The sequence below is a fragment of the Hyposmocoma kahamanoa genome, unplaced genomic scaffold (assembly GCF_003589595.1).
Source record: "Hyposmocoma kahamanoa isolate Upper Pololo Valley unplaced genomic scaffold, ASM358959v1 100021, whole genome shotgun sequence".
Classification (NCBI taxonomy): Eukaryota; Metazoa; Arthropoda; class Insecta; order Lepidoptera; family Cosmopterigidae; genus Hyposmocoma; species Hyposmocoma kahamanoa.
Window position 1 is genome coordinate 10633314 of NW_020653200.1, and position 19723 is coordinate 10653036.

At 34.9% G+C, this 19723-nt stretch overlaps 1 protein-coding gene across 1 annotated transcript in view; it reads right to left on the reverse strand.

Moving 5' to 3' along the window:
* Positions 1-720: 720 nt before the first annotated feature.
* The window catches only part of LOC113225610 (sortilin-related receptor-like), an 84197-nt gene continuing 65194 nt past the window's right edge, over positions 721-19723 (reverse strand). Inside the window, exons 11-21 of the mRNA XM_026457958.1 lie at positions 17013-17123; positions 16781-16891; positions 14793-14900; positions 14320-14433; positions 12328-12549; positions 10790-10909; positions 9671-9794; positions 9211-9320; positions 8612-8725; positions 2139-2369; positions 721-898 (exon numbers count right to left, since the gene is read on the reverse strand). Of these exons, the coding sequence (XP_026313743.1) occupies positions 759-898; positions 2139-2369; positions 8612-8725; positions 9211-9320; positions 9671-9794; positions 10790-10909; positions 12328-12549; positions 14320-14433; positions 14793-14900; positions 16781-16891; positions 17013-17123 (1505 nt within the window). The 3' untranslated portion in view covers positions 721-758. The remainder of the gene's footprint in view (positions 899-2138; positions 2370-8611; positions 8726-9210; positions 9321-9670; positions 9795-10789; positions 10910-12327; positions 12550-14319; positions 14434-14792; positions 14901-16780; positions 16892-17012; positions 17124-19723) is intronic.

Genomic DNA, 19723 nt, shown 5'->3' on the forward strand with positions numbered 1-19723 from the left:
CGCCATCCGCCGTTTCAGACTGATCGAAACGATGAATCGATAGTACATGTTTAGTAGCGACGGATCGATAAAATTATCGCGACGATCAATCGAAACCCACTAGTAACACGTTTGTAACGGTGTGATCACCTTACACCGTCATCTCACCTCTTTGTATCGCCTCTCTCCGCTTGTATCGTATCATTTTTTATTTTACATGTATTTAAATTTTAAATTTGAATTGTTCCATCTTCCTTCACATTCTCATTTTGTTTTTGTACCACGGTTACTCCCAGCTCGTCCGCCACAACAGTCGGAGCTGTTCCAAATTCCATCGCGAATAATCGCTAATTTTGGTTCTTTACTACGTTTGTAATCATTTAATAAGCTAAATCATGTGTAATAATTTATAAGCCTACAGCCTTCGTGTACCTAAATCTGTAATTCAGTTTCTCGGCCCATTTAGGGGTAAGTGCCTTAATAATAAAGTGTAGGGAGTGTTTTATACTGTAACTGTTTTTTTACATTTACCTTTTTATTGTTACAGCCCTTTCTTTAAACTTTACTTCTTTAATAAATTTTGTGGACCGGAAGTTTCCCATTTCATTGCCGTGAACCTGTTCACGGCTAGTTAGGGTTACAACCCTTTCACTGGCGCCCGAACAGGGACATAGTGGTAAAACGACCAAAATGATACGAGTGAGAACCCAACTTGAAAAGGGTTATCATTAAATTATTTTAGAAGACCAGAAGACAATGTTAGCACTATGAGGTTATTTTTACAACATATTCTTACTGCCAGCCGGACAGTCGAATTCGTCACTCATGTCGAAGGGACAGTCGATTTGGCCATTACAGCGTAGATTCGTACTAATGCAAGGGCCATTCTCACAACGCCATTCGTTTGATGAACATCGATCTAATGAGCAATTTCTATGTTGAAAAATTTGTTTATAATTATAACAATCTAGACAGAATATATCGCACCTCTGGTGAAAAAGTGGCTTAACTTACGTTAATTAAATTTTTATTGCATTAATATTCAATTATTTTTTGTGAAATTACTCCACTAGTTTGTTATAATTATTAATACAAAGATCGAACACTCAGAAAAAACACTCAGAAAAAATTCCTTCGATCCGGTCGGATTCGAACCGACGTCTTCTTGCATACCGTGCCAGACGCTATACCAACTAAGCCACGGAACGAACCAACGGACCTCACGAATTTTTCTATGTGCTTGCGTCGTGTCTTTGTACTTGGTCTTTCAACGACTTTTTAGTCGTAGCGCCATCTATGAAAAATCTATGACAGATTTATCACCCAGTTAGTACCTTTACAGCTACCAGTCCTGGCGAGAGATGTCGTTATTAACTTACGTTTGCAAAAAAATAAAAGTGTTATTTTATGTTTTTCGACTTTTATACTTCTGATAACATTTAAGAAGGGCTTAAATGTTATACTACAATAAACAATGCGCCCTGTATGGAAAAATGAAGGAATGCATAAAGTGGCTTTGTTTTTGTACATAAATTAAGCCTGTTTCACCGTAGTAGGTGTGATATAATTATTGATAGGAATCCTCCTATTAGGTTAGTTTTCCTATGCATCAATATCCATATAGTAACTCAGTGTTATTCACAGTATCAAAACGTCAAACATTTGTAGCAAATAAATAATATCGCACATGACGACTAACATAGTATTATCTCAAAATGGCTTTAAGTTAAATCAATATTGCCTGTTTAGTTTCAAAGCGACAGTGTTGTCTTGTCACTTTGAAATTAAATCCTATATGAATGACACATCAATATAGCGAAATTTTGGAGATAAATTATTAATATAACGCAATTTTGAGTTAAAGTATGGTATAATGCATAATACTATGTTAGTTATTAAGTGCGATATATAATTTCAACATTTAATTCCTCCATTAAATTATATATTTTCTAAGAATTTTAAAAAGAAATGATACTTAAGACACGATTTATCGTATGTTATGAAAAAAGAGAATTATTTTTGTAAAAGAAATGTCAGCCTATTAATGTTATAAGCCTTTTTAACAAAAATAATAGTTTTTTACTTTTAAGAAATTATAAATTGTTTTGGCTGATCTATGATTTCGTGAAACTAAAAGAACCTTTTCAAAGAAATCTTACCTCCAATACCTGGTTGTGGATAAGGCGTAACAACATTATTATAAAATGGTGCCTGTGTGGTCACGGGCGGATATGCCGGTCGATAAGGTGAGTAGGTAGTAGTGAAGTAAGGCGGGCTGGTCGGACAGTTTTGTTCGTCAGAATTATCTTCGCAATCAAAGTAATCATTGCAATACGCTGAGACTGGGATGCATTGTCCTGATTTACACTTCCATTGATCCTTGTCACACTCTGTAAAGATACATTTGTTTGTGTAATTTGCTTTATTTACAAAACTACGCACAATTTTGGTACGTATTGTTAACTAGCCATGATCATTGCTGAGAAAATACATGGGGTAACTATTTCAACAGATTCGATCGATTATGATATAGTTGTATTTACTCATCCCTTATGAGTGCCATTGAATCGAGCTAAGGAATAAGCCCAAAAAATTATCTTAAAAAATAAAGAGACAACAGCGTCTTAGATTAGATTGCAGCTTATCTGGAATTAAGACACACTTGGCGTGAGTAACAGTATTGGTAAATCATTCTTTTTCACAGATGCTCAAAACCAGTATTGGTCGGTGTAGCAATGGTAGGTTAGGTTAGGTTAACGAGATGGTACTTAGTGCAAAATTACTTCGCTTTTAAAAAAACGGTAACTATTAAGTGACTAAAACATGCAAACTCTTTAATTAAACTACATAATATAAAATACGTAAAAACAAACTACTTAGAAGAAAATAACAAATCTCCATTTTCAAAAACTCATAACTTAAAAATAGGTCTCAAAGCCGTGAAAAATTCAATATACAGGGTGTAAATTTCAGATGGAGCAGCAAGGCCAGCCACCTTAATCGTTGTAGTTACAGTTAAAACGGTTCTAGAAGACTATCCATGAATTTTGAAAATATTTTAAATGGTATAGTCAGCGAGATAAAAAGCTATTTTTACGAAACTTTTTTTATGCCTTTGGATCCGGTAGAATAACTGATTACTAATATGTCCCTACAAAATGTATGGTTTTTTGCTATTTCTGACATTTCGAGTAAGTACTCGAGTTACCTCAGATGGTCCCATAGAGACTATTGATTCTTAACAGAGACCGGATCGAATAACATAAAAAAAGTTTTGTAAAAATTGCCTTTTATCTTGCTGACTGTACCAATCTATGAATGTCAAAATATCTTCAAAATTCATGGATAGTGTTCTAGAACCGTTTTCCTGTAACTACAACGATTAAGGTGGCTGGCCTTGCTGCCCCGTCTCAAATTTACACCCCGTACATAGGATGGCAGCTAAACTATTCTACGTGATTTTTTTAAAGATAAACCCATGTGGTAAGTGACTACGTGGACAGAGTTTTATAATAACTTCACAATCAACATCATAATTTTTATAACTTCCAATTACTATTTTACGGAGGACAAGTTCAAATACCGTAACTACGTAAACTACAAAATTGCATTCCAAATAAAATTAACTCTACCGTAAAAAATATCGAAAGGGTTTCGTAGTTTGTCTATCTTACATGAGCAATGGGTAATTAATTGCAAACAAAGTCAAATTAAGAGTAACTAAGGTATAGAAAATATTGGGAGTACCGATACAATCCGGACTTTTGAACACGCATACAGCATTCCACAACGAATGAAGTGGATAAATAATATGCTCGAAGTACCGGAGGAGTAACAGTTTTGTTCGTCAGAGAAGTCCGAACAGTCATAGATATTGTCACAGCGTCTCAAGTGTGGAATGCACCGACCGTTGTAACAGGTAAATTCGGATTCGTGGCACGGATCTGCCTCGGACGGTGAACGGGACGGCCTCGCCAAATACCAGGCTGTATCATCAATCATCTTTATATTTTCTTATAAATTTGTAATTTATTGTATTACTACCTAACTTGTTTGAATTAAGCGTGTTTATATTGTACACTTCTGTAGTGAAATTACTGTGTGACATGTTTAATATTGCTATAAAGTAAATTGATATTTTATAAAAATTTTATTTATATATAAAAGCCGAAACAATAGTATAAGAAGTGTTTTGTCTTATTATAAATCGTCTTATCGTAATATACATAATATATATTATATATATAGTTTCAAGATTTACGAAATTCACACATTACGTTTTCACCTGTTAGTGCATAAAGGAAACAGGTAACATAAGTTTCTTAACTTTCTGCAAAAAACATACTTCGTAGTAAGTAAGAATAAATTAGATAGATATTTAATCAAATACAAATAATCTATAACAAAATAATAATCTGTAATGAAAACGATTACAAACGGCAACATATCAAATTAAACCTAAACAGTAATTTTGATATTCATTGTTATCAGAATTGAGCTGTTAAGTGACAAAAAAGATTTATCTTAATTTAATAAAATTGAAAGTTTTTCGTTGTAACTGTCCACTGTATGTTCTTTTTATGAACCCTATTATGCATCCTAATTGCTAGTACATAAGTTGAAATTGATTCCTATATATCTCATAAAACAAAAATTAAACAAGAATGTAAACACTGTGCTTGATAAATAGTGCTCTTTTATCGCTGTGTGACAAGTGTGTGCAAATTAAGTAGATATTATTATACTATAGAAACATTCATGACCTCTTATAGTGAGAATTAGCAAAATGTGCTCATTTGTTGCAAGCGTGTTGTGCTGTGGTGCCTTAAATTTACTAATCGTTCAGTGCAAAGAATATTGATCCCCACATACAAATCAAGTCCGACTGACCACCTGTATGAAGGTTTAATTTTTTTTTTCAAGAGTTCCATCACTCCTCTGTTAAACACGGTTTAATAAAATTTTGTTACATAGGTCGCAAGTCAGAATTTCTAAACATTCTTCAACACGTTTAAGACGGAAATGTTAATCTTTCCGTCACTCATTATAGCACGTACGTAGGTCTGTAACGATCTAATCAAGTCGCAGTACTACGTAAAGAAAGATACGAAATATATGCCACACAGGGATCTTTCGTCGTCGCGGACAGCTGTGTGATTGTGAAACCGATACGTCACTATTTGAATCACTTGTTTCGGACCACAGTAACAATTATTGCTACATACGCTTATAACACAGTAGAATAAGAACAAGTATGGTAACTCCATATAAAACATAGATGTGCGTGTTATACGTGTACACGCCAGTCGCGCGCCGTGTACGGACGCACACATTCGCATTTTCTAAGAGTGCACTAAGCGTTGCTTAACACAGATCGTCTCACGCGCCATTCGTTATAGAATTGTTGCTTTCATTCGGTGTTTAAAAAATAACACGTGTTTTGTTGTAAAAAGACTCGACTCCATTCTACAACCCTCGACAGTAAAATTTAGACAAGAGGTTCGAGTCTTCATGAATAAGATTCAGTCGTTATACTAACAGGTTCGCACAGCTAGCACATACCCACACACACTCGCACGTTCTAGGAAGCACACACTCGCAGGCACTCGCACGCACGCACAGGCACTCGCACGCACTCGCACGCATTTGAAGTCACTTGCCTGCATTGGCGTTCACTAGTACGCTCTCTCACGTACAGACTCGTACGCATTCTTATTTCGTAACCATAATGGAGATGTCAATGCTGATGTCAAGTTATTTCAATATAGCACGAAAACACTGTGTGCTAAATACTACAGGTTCTTTTAAGTTATGTTTACAACCTGTAGGTACAATTAAAATAATATTGTGATAACCCTACGCTTCCAGTGAAGTGTAGGTATTAAGGCGCCAAACAGGCGGGAGTTGCCCTACTTGTTCTTATTCTAATATGCTAATAATCTTGCCGAGGTAAAAAAAGTAGAAGTTGAAGTAACAATATTACTAAGTACACTAAAAATACTTTATAATTACTGTAGCTTTACGCCGTTACGGAACGCCGCTTGTCTAGTCTAGAGGGTCACCACACTTATCGATACGAAATCACATTAAGCCGGTCAGAAAAAGCGTTAAGTCCATGAAATAAGAGCGGAAAAGACATTATGCCTATCGCACCCAACGGAAGCAAAACGCAAAACGTCTTTTTCATTCTTATTACATGGATATAAACTTTTGCGGACCGGCTTAAGAGGGAGCAAGCCAAAAATGTTTTGACGTTGGCTCCGCTCAAATTTGTGAAACAAATATATGCCTGAAGTTCGCGTGACATGCGACAGGAGATGTTGAATTTTGCGCATTAAAAGTACCAAATTCGTTTTAGCGGAATAACTCTAAAACTAAAGGGATTAAAAAAATGCGTAGTGACAGTTGTCGATCATGCATAAATATAATTAATTATCTAATTTTTGTCCTAATGACCTGTAGCATTTCGAGGATAAATCGAAAAAATGTGAAATTTAGAGGTCTTCTTTTCGTGATTTTTATCTATCGAGGAAACTTTATTGTTTTATGTTTCTGATTAATGTATATGCTTGAATATATCGTGTAGTTACTCATACAATATCTAATTTTTAACTTTAAAGTGGATATACCCCTCTAAAATCAAATCGAAGATTAGGAATTTTTCCTCTACTCCCTCTTAATGCGATTCCGTGTACATAAGTGTGGTGATGCACCACACTGATGCGCCACAGCACCCTTCCCCTGGCCCCTTGTCCGATGACACGCGCACTGGCGTCGCGCGCCCGGTTTAACATGATTTTAACGCACCATATCGATGCCTTACTTTCACAAACTCGTATTTTATAAAGAGTGATTATTCAGGAGATGGTAAAACTGTCTATTTATTTTAAATTTCTTATCAAGGGTGTGAATATGAAGGAAATGTGACGTGAAATCAGCCTGCAAAATTTGTACATACAATCCACTTTTTGCATTTCAGTAACTTAGTGCTAGCTTGAGAAAGAAAGGCGACGATATGGCAAGTACTTTTAATTTATATGTAGTTACAACGCAGCGTCACCGCTCAGGCTCATATGTAAGATAAATGACGTTTCTGGTAATAGCATTTCTAAAATAATAATTACAAAAACCGACAATATTTAACAACACTCGGATATACCAACAGATAAAATATACTTGGGTATATAAAAACTTTCTGATTCCTTTTAGTTGATCTATTTATTGATTTAACATTTTTGTAATTATAGGTATATTGACTTTTTTTATTGTGAGTGTTTTTCATTGACTTTTTTTTAAATTTTCAATAAAATGTTTTTTTTTAAACAACTCAATATAGCGCATTAGGGAAACCCTGTGATGCGGGTGCCATGGACACACACATAGGCAACCACAAATTAGACCCAAACTTACGAGAGAAAAAAATGTAGGCCATTCAAATATTTCTCCCGGCCCGGGAATCGAACCTGGAACCTCTGCGTGGCTGTCCGGCATGGTAACCGTTCGGCCACGGAGGCAGCTAAATCTAAGGGGCACCGCCACTGCGCCCGTCACTCTGAGACATTTGTTGCTAAGTATAAAGTACCTGTAATTTCACCAGCACCCTTATACCCTTCAAAACAGGAACGCAATAATGCTCACATTACTGCTTTGCGGCAGAAATAAGTATGTACTTCCCTGCACGAACTCTTAGAAGCTCTATTGCTACTAGATACCTCGATTTACTCACGGTGATTAAAGAAAATATACCCATATAATGTTATTGTTGCAGTTTGTCCATTTTTCAATTTTATTTAAAAATATGAAATTTTTATTTATTGTTCTATGAAGTTTACTGAATCACAGTGTTTACTACCATGATAATATTTTTATTTTGTGAAATTACTCATCTAGTTTGTTATAGTAGTAATTATTAATACAAAGATCGAACTCTAAGAAAAATTCCTTCGATCCGGTTGGATTCAAACCATCAGCATATTATCAGGCCGACGTTCTCCCAACTGAATTACTAACGAAACAGCAGACCTTACGAATTTTCCTATATACTTATTTCTTCTTTCTTTATTTATTTTACATTATTTATCTTTGTTTACTTTTTAATTGCCCGATGTTCACGATCTTAAATATAAATAGGTAATATGTATTTTGTTTCACAGCAACTTCTCTCGAAAAACACTTTACTTCCAAACAGCATAGAAACTTAGAAAAAAACCGCACTCCTGAAACGATGAATCTTAAAAGAGACGTAGTAGTTTCACACCACCGATCGACCAAAAAGGATTAAGCGGTTCATCACGACGTAAGACTCGAACCACAGATTAATTAATAATATGAAAATTACGAAATGTACCTTTCCATAATTATGTCACATAATGACGAATAGTGGTAGTTTGCGTGGCAAATAGTCTTTGTCCACAGAAGAGACTTTTATAACTCCTCATTTTGTTTATACCGGGTTCACAAAACTGTCCTTTCAGCGTAGAAAACCTCTAATGCTTAGATGAACGCTAGCATCGTATCCAAATAGCGGTCATGTTACGTAGATTGAATTAGTCAAAATTATACAAGTGAAGAACAAGTGTTGTACGGATGTGGTCAATTAAAATTCTGTACATCGTAATGAAACAACACTTACGGCAGTCTTCTTCGTCAGAATTATCATGACAGTCTGCATTTCCATCGCAAACGAATTGGTCGTTTATGCAAGCTCCATCACTGCGACATTGGAATTGATTCTCAATACAGCCGTCTGAAGCAAATGATGAGGTTAATAAGATTTTTACCCTTTGACACACGGGTCTTTACAAAGTAAAAATGATTATTCGGCTATTATTAATATTAGTTCCGAAAAATATATCCTTTTTCAGCCATAACAGCGTTCCTAACTATTTTCTTTCTTTCCATCTTTCTTTCCTTGCCATCAAACAGTTTAATTGTGTCAATGTTATCAGTACGATTATACTATACCAAAAATATCTGGTTGTGCAACAAATATCAATCTTACTCCAATGATCATTGTATGTATGTGTTCGTAATAGAACTAGTTTATTAAGTTAAATGGAAACCAACAAATACAATTTATAATGAATTATTTTGTTCACTACAACACCTTCGAAAAGAAGCACAGACATAACTGTTTTGTTTCTATTAGCTAATGATGGTATACCTACAATACAAGATATACTACAATACAAACTGTAGTACCCCTTCCTATTCGTTGCTAATAATACTTACACGGTGGAGGTGTCATTGTATTATTGCAGTCCTCCTCGTCACTGTTATCGAGACACTCCTGTAGTTGGTTGCAGCGATTGATGATGTTAATGCACTCGCCGCTTCGGCATCTTTTAACAACGGAGAAGCTCATTCGATAAACAATAATTTAATTCATAATATGAACAAAACACAACCGCGAGCGGTTACACGTTTCGAATTCGCAAAGCCTGTTAATAGACAAACAGCAAATACGCATTTCAAAATCTCACTTGCAGATGTAAATAATACAAGTAAGCGTAAAGATAGAAAGTATTAACATGCGTCTAGAGACATACGGGGTCCCTAACAGTTTTCGTAAATCCGAATGATTTCCTTATGACTTATTTTTGAATGGTGGACGAAAATATAGCTGTGACATCGTCTGGCTCTAGGACGCATTAGTACGCGTAACGCGTACGGTACACGTAATGGTTGTTACCTAAAGTCTTCGGGTCCCTCACAATCGGCGCACTGTAACTCGTCAGAACTGTCGCTACAATCCGGTACACCATTGCAAATCTGAGAGTCTTGCAGACATCGGCCGTCGCACTCGTGGTTGCATTCTAAACAAAACGACACAGCTATAAGTGTTGACTTACGACTTCCAGTGCATCTTCTGCCTCTACCATGAGATTACATGACTTTTAGCGGCAATGTAAACGCGATGCAGTCGCTAAACGTCTACCATTACACAAGCGCGCGATTGTCAGCAGCGATGCAAACGTGTTGCAAGCGCACGACTGCATCGATAAATTTATAGGCGATTGCATCGATGCAATTGCGCGTTTGTATCGATGCAATCGCACGTTTGTATTGATGAAGTCGCGCATTTGCATTGATGCTATCGTCTCTGCTAAAATTCGCCGAGTGTAACCACTCTAAAGCAAGAAGTGGTAAATTATATTCGTAGAACAATTATTTACCATAATAAAATATCATCTAATATTTATTTTTATATGATGCTTATGACATCTGACTTGTTATAAATGGTTACGATAACGCACCTCACTTTTTTAATAAATAGCTATTATTTAATATATCTTATTATAGTAGTAAAAAATAGCAAAAATATTATATGCATTTAGTATGCGCAATACAACATGTATTATAGTTATGAACTTACGCGAAGCAGTTTTATACAAATTCGCACAGCAATCGTTGAGCAACTTACATCTAATTCGCTAAAATATCTTAAAAACTATAGAATATGTAACACTTCTAACTATAAAAAGACTATAAATTCTTAAAAAAATAATACAGCTTTCAATAGTGCGTACTTTTGAACAACTTTCAAACGTAAATGTAATCGCACAATTAGGTAAGTAATCTTTAAAATGCCACCAAGTTAAAACAATACATACAGGTTAAAAACAAAAATTTCAAAATTTTATGATAATGTAACGATGAGTGAGGGCTACTGTGACCATACTCACTATAAAAATTCAAAGTGTAAAAAACATTTCTCTACTAACACCCCTTTATTTCAAATTTCACGCACTCAATATTTAGCAACGCGTTCATTGGTAGACCCCTTTACAATAATAATAAACTTATTTACTATCGCAATCTTCCTCGTCCTCTCCGCCGCTGCACTCAGGGAGCGAGTTACATTTCTTCGCGCAGGGCACACTGGAATCAGCGGGGCAAGTGAAAGTATCCGGGGGGCATCGTTGGACACCTGGAACGACGAACACTTGTATCATAAAGAGTCGCATCTTAATAGGATCCCTGAACATATATTAAAGGTTGAACAGTTACTTTTGGACCGTTAAATAGTGAAGTGTAGAACATATTATTAACTTTTAACGTTTGTGTGGGGATTGGAAGACATTGTCAATTGAAATTCCGCAAAATGACAAAGGTCCAAATTAACTTGTCAGACCTTACATAACTAATGAAGCGTTACCCGAAAATCATTTATAATTCATAATTAAGTAGATTCGGAAGTAAAATGACAATAGTGAAAAAGTTTAAAAACAAAGTAAAGGTGATCAGCAATTTTTTAAAGACGTACTTAAACACACATGTAAAATAAATCCCCCTGTTTACAATACGACTACTATGTAGGTTCATGCAAATATTATGGCAAAAGATTTAATTATTAGTCAGAGAGTTCTAATAGATAAATAAATGTAGTTAGTATTGTCGTACTTGAATTAAAAATGTTTATATTGGTGATTAGATATAACTCAATATTAATTATATACATTGCAAGCATGCCAAACGTGCACGTGCATAAAATCCTCTAATAAAGAAGGACCTTCCGCATCAATGTTGCATTGTTTCTCATCCGATTCGTCGTAACAGTCATACTTATAATTACAGACTTTCTTTATGTTTATATAGGAGCCATCTCCACACTCCCATACTTCATTAGGCGGCCATCCTAGTATGAAATGAACACTCGCGTACAAAAAAGGTGCATATTAATACATCAATGACTACGAATGCTTGATCAAATGGGTTATTCTACATTTAGTAGAGATTGTCAAAACATAGTTCACAAAAGTAAATGTAATAAGAACTTCAATACTTGATTTCTCAGACATACAGTATCATGAGTATTATACACGACGCTTAAGAGCAGTTACGCGATGAACGTTTTAAATTAATTAAGTTATTTATATATTTAATGTATTTATTAATTTCACTTTTAAATTTAGAATTAACAAAATAAAACAAAGTGCATAAACCTGTACAGATTTTTCTTACATAATTATTCAACATAAGCGACTGTATCGATGCAGTTGCGCGTTTGCATCGATACTATCGCCTTGTACAGGCGCAAGTGTAACGATGCAGCCGCGCGTTTCGCGAACGCGCGTTTGCGTCGCTGCTAAATGTCGCCGTGTGTAACTATTCTAAGATTTCAAATGAACTCTATGCTGGTTACGATATACGGTCCAAACTTCAAAGTATGAATATTGACGTAAACAAGTATAGGAAAATTAGAAATGCATTTTGTAAAAAAAATTTACGGACACATTATGACAGAAAGACCATGACACCGCTTCCACAGAAAATGACACGTGACCGGAACTCGCATCAAAATGCTAATCGTAATCATTTAAATGTCAGTACGCCCAATACACTTACCGCAATTTAATTCATCTTCTCCTGAAGGACAGTTTCTCTCACCATTACACCTGAGTGCAATGTTAATACAAGTGCCATCTTGGCATGTGAATTCGTCCCTTCTACAAGGGCAATTGAGCTCGTCAGAGAAGTCGAGGCACTCCGTGGTGCCGTTGCATTTTGCCTCTGCTAGCACGCATTGTCCATTGTAGCACATATGTTGATTAGCCATGCATACATTGCCTGCCGTAGTGCAAACCATAACCAATACACAAGTTGTCTCATACTAAATTATGCAAACTGACGTTTCAACTCAAACCTTTATACAAGTCTATTAGATTCATACTAATACAGAATAGTAGCAAATTAAGGCAAGAAACGAATGTTAAAGTCATTAAAAATCAGGTTTGCATATATCAGCGTGTGTGCGTGCTACGCCCTAATAGGAGATTTTTTTCATGCAAAAATCAATGGTAAAGATAATATGAAATAATTTTAATGACTCAATTAATTTAATAACGTACGTGGATTCCGTATTTTGCTCTTGACTTTTCAAATGTTGTTGGAGGTTGTACAGAGATTGAACACCAATGCCTCTACCATGAGTTTACAGTGACTGACATCACTGGCGACTTCGTGAGTATTTGATATTTTGTATGGCAAATTGTATAGCATCCCCAGTAAGAAGAAGTAACATATTGCATACAAATGTTTTACGTGACAATAATTGTCACTAAACTATGATAGGTACCCTGATAAAGTGAATGTACTCACGTAATCACTTCATATTTATCGAATACTTATAGAAATAGGTCTATCGAACTGTATCAGAGCACAAAAACGAAAATTGAAGCTTATTATATCCACATATGTACCACAATATTTCATATAAATCCTATATGTAATATAGAATAAAGCAATTTAACATTCTTTATTAAAATCTCCTATCAGGGTTTGGGTTACATTATTTCAATAATACTAAGGTTTGTATAAATTAAAAAAAAATTTGCTCTGGTTGATTAGATGATTATTAAACCGTTAAAGGCATTGACTTGCAAATAAATGGACGACGGGTCTAATACAAAACCACGAAAAACATGTCCCAAGTCAACCTATTTAAACGTAGTGACATGTAAAGGAATATGAAAAAGCTAAAACGTTGAATTTAAATTGTAATGTCATCGCAGTACTGTCTAATTTTGCTTGCTTCGCTGTCAGTCGAACAAACGAAGACTAAAGCTTGAATGACGCTCTGTATATGATTTTAACGCCCTATAAGTTCGGACACTTTTTAGCGCGGACCCGACGGCCATATCCGTAAGTCAATGGTTAAAGGTCTAATTTTCGTTTTTAATTGGAAGGAGAAGTGCTAAATCATAAAAAATTACCGAACACGATTTCTTGTAGGTAACTTATTATTAAAACAGCTATTCATAAACGAATATGTTCTATTGACCGTGTCAAACAACATATTCGCTAATGAATGGGAATATTAAAGGAATAGTTTCTGGAGAAGTTTTAATTACCTCTACTTATTATATTTCAAGCGAAAATAGCTTACTTTCTATATAAAATAATACTAAAAATTATGATGATAATGAAAATACATGCATTACACAATGATGCTAAATACGTTGACACATGGTTCGCTTGAAATTTAATGTAATTTAATTAAAAATATTATGAGCGAAAATTCTGGGGAATACATGCTATAATATGTACAATACCGAATTTTGGAGTCATTGCAAACAATTTAGTTAAACCGACACCCCGACTTTGCCTACTGGCTTATGTTGTGCACCCAAAAGATGAATATTAGAGATATGACGTACATATAATCTGCTGACTGGTGACTAACAATGCAGTAAATCTAAAGATGCTTTAATCAATCACATAATTTATACAAGGTTTTCGGGTTTAGAATGCGTTTTTGGCATTATTATAATTTATTTTCACTAGTTAGCAGATCTTATTTTTTTATTATGAGTAGGGCTTTGTGAAAATAAGCCAAACCATAAGAGCAATTTCTTTCATCAGATGAGTCCTGGCAATCATTCGTTCTGTCACAAAGTTTGGATGCAGGTATGCAGAAGCCATTGTCACATGTGAAATCATTGACAGCACATTCTACAGGAAAAAGAAATAAATCTACATTTTTATCTAGTACGATTAGATAATAAATAGATCAAAAATGCAAAAACATAGTGCGTCCACAGACAGAAAGAAGACAAAAGAAAAATCCAGCTGCCGCAGTATCAGCGTAACAAGGGTTACAAGCGATTGACGCCACAAGAGGGCGAATGAGTATTAACTGTGAATATCGTTGCAATTGTGAGCTCAAGTAAGCTTTTGTTTTTCAGCTCTCAAAAAATAGCGGAGAACAATTCACGATGCCAGCGTAGCTTAGAAGAGATGAAGATTATAAAAAAATGTAACAGATAGTAAAAAGGCAAGCAATTGGAATCCTGGACGTTTATTAAACTTACGACAATTTTGTTCATCGGAATAATCTCCTCTGGGACAATCGTACTGGCGGTTACATCTCAAACTTTGATGTATTAGCTTCCCACTTCGGCACCTAAATTGCTCACTAGCTGGAAACACATGCAAAGCTGATGAATACACCAAATCGTATATGATTAAAGATTTACAATGAAGCATGCATGTTTTTTGCCATGATGAACGTACGTGTATTCTACTGTACATAATTACAAGTAATTGAATTTATTGTTAACCGACTCCAAAAAAAGAGGAAGTTCTCAATTCGACTTTATATTTTTTTAATGTTTTAGATTTTGATGATTATTGTTTTGAGGGTACCTCAGAATAGTGGTCCCATTTAAATTTGAAGAAAGTATTCCATTTCTAATGGTGGCAAACTATAGGATAAATGACTTTTGAGGCCAATTTTTTTTGTACTCTGTACTGAGATTATTAATATTGACAAAGCTTAAAATTTACCCGATAGAGACCCCGATAATTGATTTAATTAACCGTGCAGAATGAAATATCATAAAAATCACCCAGAAACGAACCTAATTCTCTAAAATTTAAAGCTCGTGCGTAAAATATTTGGAAACTTACTTAGATATACAATAACCAGATATTTACAATTTTAGTAACCTATTTCTTACCATAACAGTTTCGTTCGTCCGATCTGTCTGTGGGACAGTCGACACGCCCGTCGCATCGTTTGCTCCGTTTGATGCAGCTTCCGTGGTCACATTGCCATTGGTTAGGGCGGCATGCTTTTAAGACGAATACAGCGTGTGATTCGCAGTTGTAATGAATTTTCTATACTTTGAAAGGTGAGTTTCACCATCAAATAGTCTACTTACGGCAGTCTATTTCATCGCTTCCTCCAGGACAGTCCCGGAACCCATCGCAGCGTAAAAGAATAGAGATACAAGTGCCATCACGGCAACGAAACTTGCCCCTATCCTTACAAACAAAAAGTCCCGTCCAGTTAAAGGTACTAAAGGCTTTGGATACTTACGTTCGGAAATCCACGATGGAGCGTGCGCAGAGGGTAAAAATATTAAAGAACCTTGCCAAGGCGCTATTTGTACGAAAGAGACGATGTGAGGAGATGCGGCACCATTACGAAAATTATAACTTCACTGTCGCAAAACCTTTCAATAAATGTACAAAGTGAAGTTTTTATTTATATAGTAAATATATTTCCCTTTAGTGTCGTGCTCTTACTACTCGTAAATACTGCTACTGATAAGCGCAGAAATACATTATTGTCCTGATTCTCCTACTACACATAAATTTAAAAAGTAGGTAAATAAAATGGGTGGCACAAAAACATTACAATTGAATTTACTAATTAAAAACCTTCAAAATGTATTTATTATTTAATATTATAAGTCTGCCTCTGAAAGTCTGTATTCGAATGTCAACTAAACTTTCTGAAGTTTTTATTTTTCTTTAAATTCTACTTATATTTTGTGTTTTATCGAATATAAATGTCGTTAATATCTTTTAGTTTTTTAATAAGTTTTCGTTTTTTGATAATTTAAAACCGGTTCTAATATTTACAATAGTAGCTGAACATACCAGTTTTGTTACCACTTTCATTAAAATTCTATCAATATATTTTTTTGTTTCCCAAATGTCAACACGTATATGAGACAGTTTTTTTAAAGTATATAATGCCCTTAAATTTGATCGACTATGATAACAGAATGGACTCGATTTCGCTATTTAGTACACTGTCCCAAATTTCTCGGAAAATTGTAAATTAACTTGAAAACTTCAATACTTTTACCAATTTAGACAATGTTTTAAATACTGACCCAATAAAAATTGGACAGAATAGAGTTTGAAAATGAGTTGCGCTTACCAGTTAAACGAACACAGAAGGGTGATTTCTTAAGTTATAATCGTTGACGAGTGTACTTTTTCTCTTTGGACTTACATCTCTCTCCCAACGTCTCTCCTGTTTGTGCCTAACTTATGTGAAACTTACCACAGCCAATTTCATCAGAGCTATCTGCGCAGTGACTGATATTGTCGCAACGTTTCCTCATCTCAATGCACGAACCATCGCTGAGACATCTGAACTCATCGTCATTGCACTCTAGAGAACATAAAAATGTGCAAGTTTTATCTATATCATTATGTACTCTAGAAATATAATACTCAAGGTTGTATTGTATTACCAAGCAAAAGGTTTTATTTTTAATATATGACTGAAATACCGCAATTTTCTTCGTCTTCCCTATCACTGCAGTCGACAATGCGGTCGCAACGCCGTGAGCCTTCGATGCACATGCCATTGTTACACCGGAAGTCATCATCTCCGCAAATTTCTGTCAAACAAACATTACTGTTATTCACTTGTATTTATAGTGTAGGTTCTTATGTTGGCTAATATGTTTGGTATTTGCAGAGTACTTAAAAAATGTCACCATTACATATTTTATGCTCTAGAGACAGTAATAAAAAAAATCCGTATATTTAATCAGAAATTATACATAGGTCAGGAATCGAACAACAAGCGCCATCTGTGTGTGATCGAGTAAATTTATTTAAACTGAAACCGCGACATCGCCGCTTCTTCACCAAGTAAGTTAAGATTAAATAAGTACTCAGTTTATGGGACAGATGGCGCCCCCAGACGCAATAGGCATCTTTCACGTGAAGACGAACACAAAATTATGAGTTCCCCCACACACAACATGAGAGCGTCAGCAAAGTAAACTCACTTCGTCACTATGTTTAAACTGCCATAAGTTAAGTTACTTAGTTGATTTGTGTGATTCAAACTACATCTGCTGGCACAGTTCTCAGAAATTTTGAAGTTAGCTCATGACGAGCTGTAAGTACTTACTTATTTGAGTACTCAACTGTTTACACATACTCGATAACTCAGTGCAAAGTTTATAATGTTAGTACGCATCTTTTTACCCCATTTATTTAATTAACTTTTCATTTAATTTAATCAAAACGTTAATACAAGCGTGGAAAACATTTTGCAGCTAATTTCGATGCGTAAATGTATTGGCACTAGCGCACAAACTAGATACTCTATCGCCATTGAATTGCCTATAACAGAATAATTGGCTATCGATAACTTTTGCTTATTAATCGTAGCAATTCATGTGTCGATACTGTAAGTTTCGCGTAATATTCCAAAATAACAATACAGCGGCAATGCTCACATTGCTTTTTAAGTTAGAGCATCAAACGAGGAGACACAAGCGGTTACAATGTGATCACGTTTCAACAGTCAGTGCAAGTGAGTCTGCATAAATAGACAATAAAAGAGAGAGCTACGCCGTTTCACGTAAAAATTCGCGTCTTTTTTTCAACCACGAACATTTTTAGCAACACCTTTGGATATTTAAAATTCTGCAACTCGCTCCAAAGATGGGTCTAGAACGTGATATACTTATACTTGTATAGTAAATAAGTGTGCATTAAACTCGAACTTAGAACAGGATTCATATTTTCCAACATAATCTATGACAAGAAAGGCCACACCGCAACGTGTTTGGTAGTCCTTGATCGTAGCCCAGCTGCTCTACAGTTTAAACAACTTTTCAGACGTATCAGATTATTCCCCTCACGCTTTTATGCAGAAGATTTAGGCTTCTAAAACTTTTGTTTGCAACAGTATTATCCAATGACAGGTGACTTGAAACTTTTTTTGGATTCATGTTATACATAAGGCGCAGTTAAGTTTTATTAATACCCAATATTTATAAATTAAACGTTAATTTCATTAAATAATGAAGTAAATGATTATAGTTAAAAATATGTGTATTTTAAATACTCAATTACAAATTTGTCATTGTCCTTGTCAGAACATGATACATTGTTTTAAATTTTATTCCTTTTCCATTGTTCCTTTTCAATCTATTCACCATGTCTACATACTGCATATCCAACAAAACAAAAATATCTATAGAAGAATATTATGCAGGTTTACTGCTGTCAAAGTATCAAATAACGTGTAGGTGTACGATTAATTTGTGAGAACTCAGCCTACGGTTTTTTGTAATGGTTACTGCAAGCTAAAAGCTCTTATTTGACGAGGCAATAAACTAACGCTTCTTCAGAGTAATTAGTAGGTAAATATCAAAGATGTAAACATAGTGTAAATATGTGAGCCAAGGTAAAGTTGATATTTATTAAAGCAAATGACGCCACTCTACAACAATTTAGGCCGCTCATGCAGGGCTGGTCAGGAATGTATTTAAATGAGCTGATAAATTTATGGGCTGCATTTTGAACGCAGTTACGAGGCGAATACAATAATTTGTCAGGACAGACGTTGATGTTTCGTAGGCATATCCTTCATAATTTGTTACCGTAATGTTTAAAGTTCTGGAAACAACAGTTAATTATATATTATTTACATGTATTAGATTTGAAATCTATTATAAAAAGTTATGTTAAAGTTCTAGGGATAATCTAGACGCGTTCTTTAATAACAGTATTGCTGCGGGTAAATAGACTTGGAAACTCGAGGGAGAAGCCTTTGCTCAACAGTAGGCCGGCTCATTTATAAAAGACCATGTGAAACAACTTTTGTTATATTTCTTTTTGACTGCTGTCTTATTTTTTATGACATACGAAGCGAAGTATTTCAACGCGCGTTAAAGAACATATTATTATGGCTGATGTCAAACACTGTTGCGAAAAAAAAAGTCTGTAGTCTGCGAGCCTAACATGGATAAACTTTAAAATAAAATTTCATTTAAGTTTAAAATAAAATATTTTGTAAAATGTAGCGTATGTAGCGTACATTGGATTGTTCTTTGGAAATTTGAAAATAACTTTTTTTTTCCTTTTTTAAATTAATGGCACTAGAATACTTTGCGCCTTCGTCAAAGTAAAAGATTAGGAAACGGACGGAAATATGATCAGGAGAACTAAGTTTGGAAGAAATTAGTATATATGTATA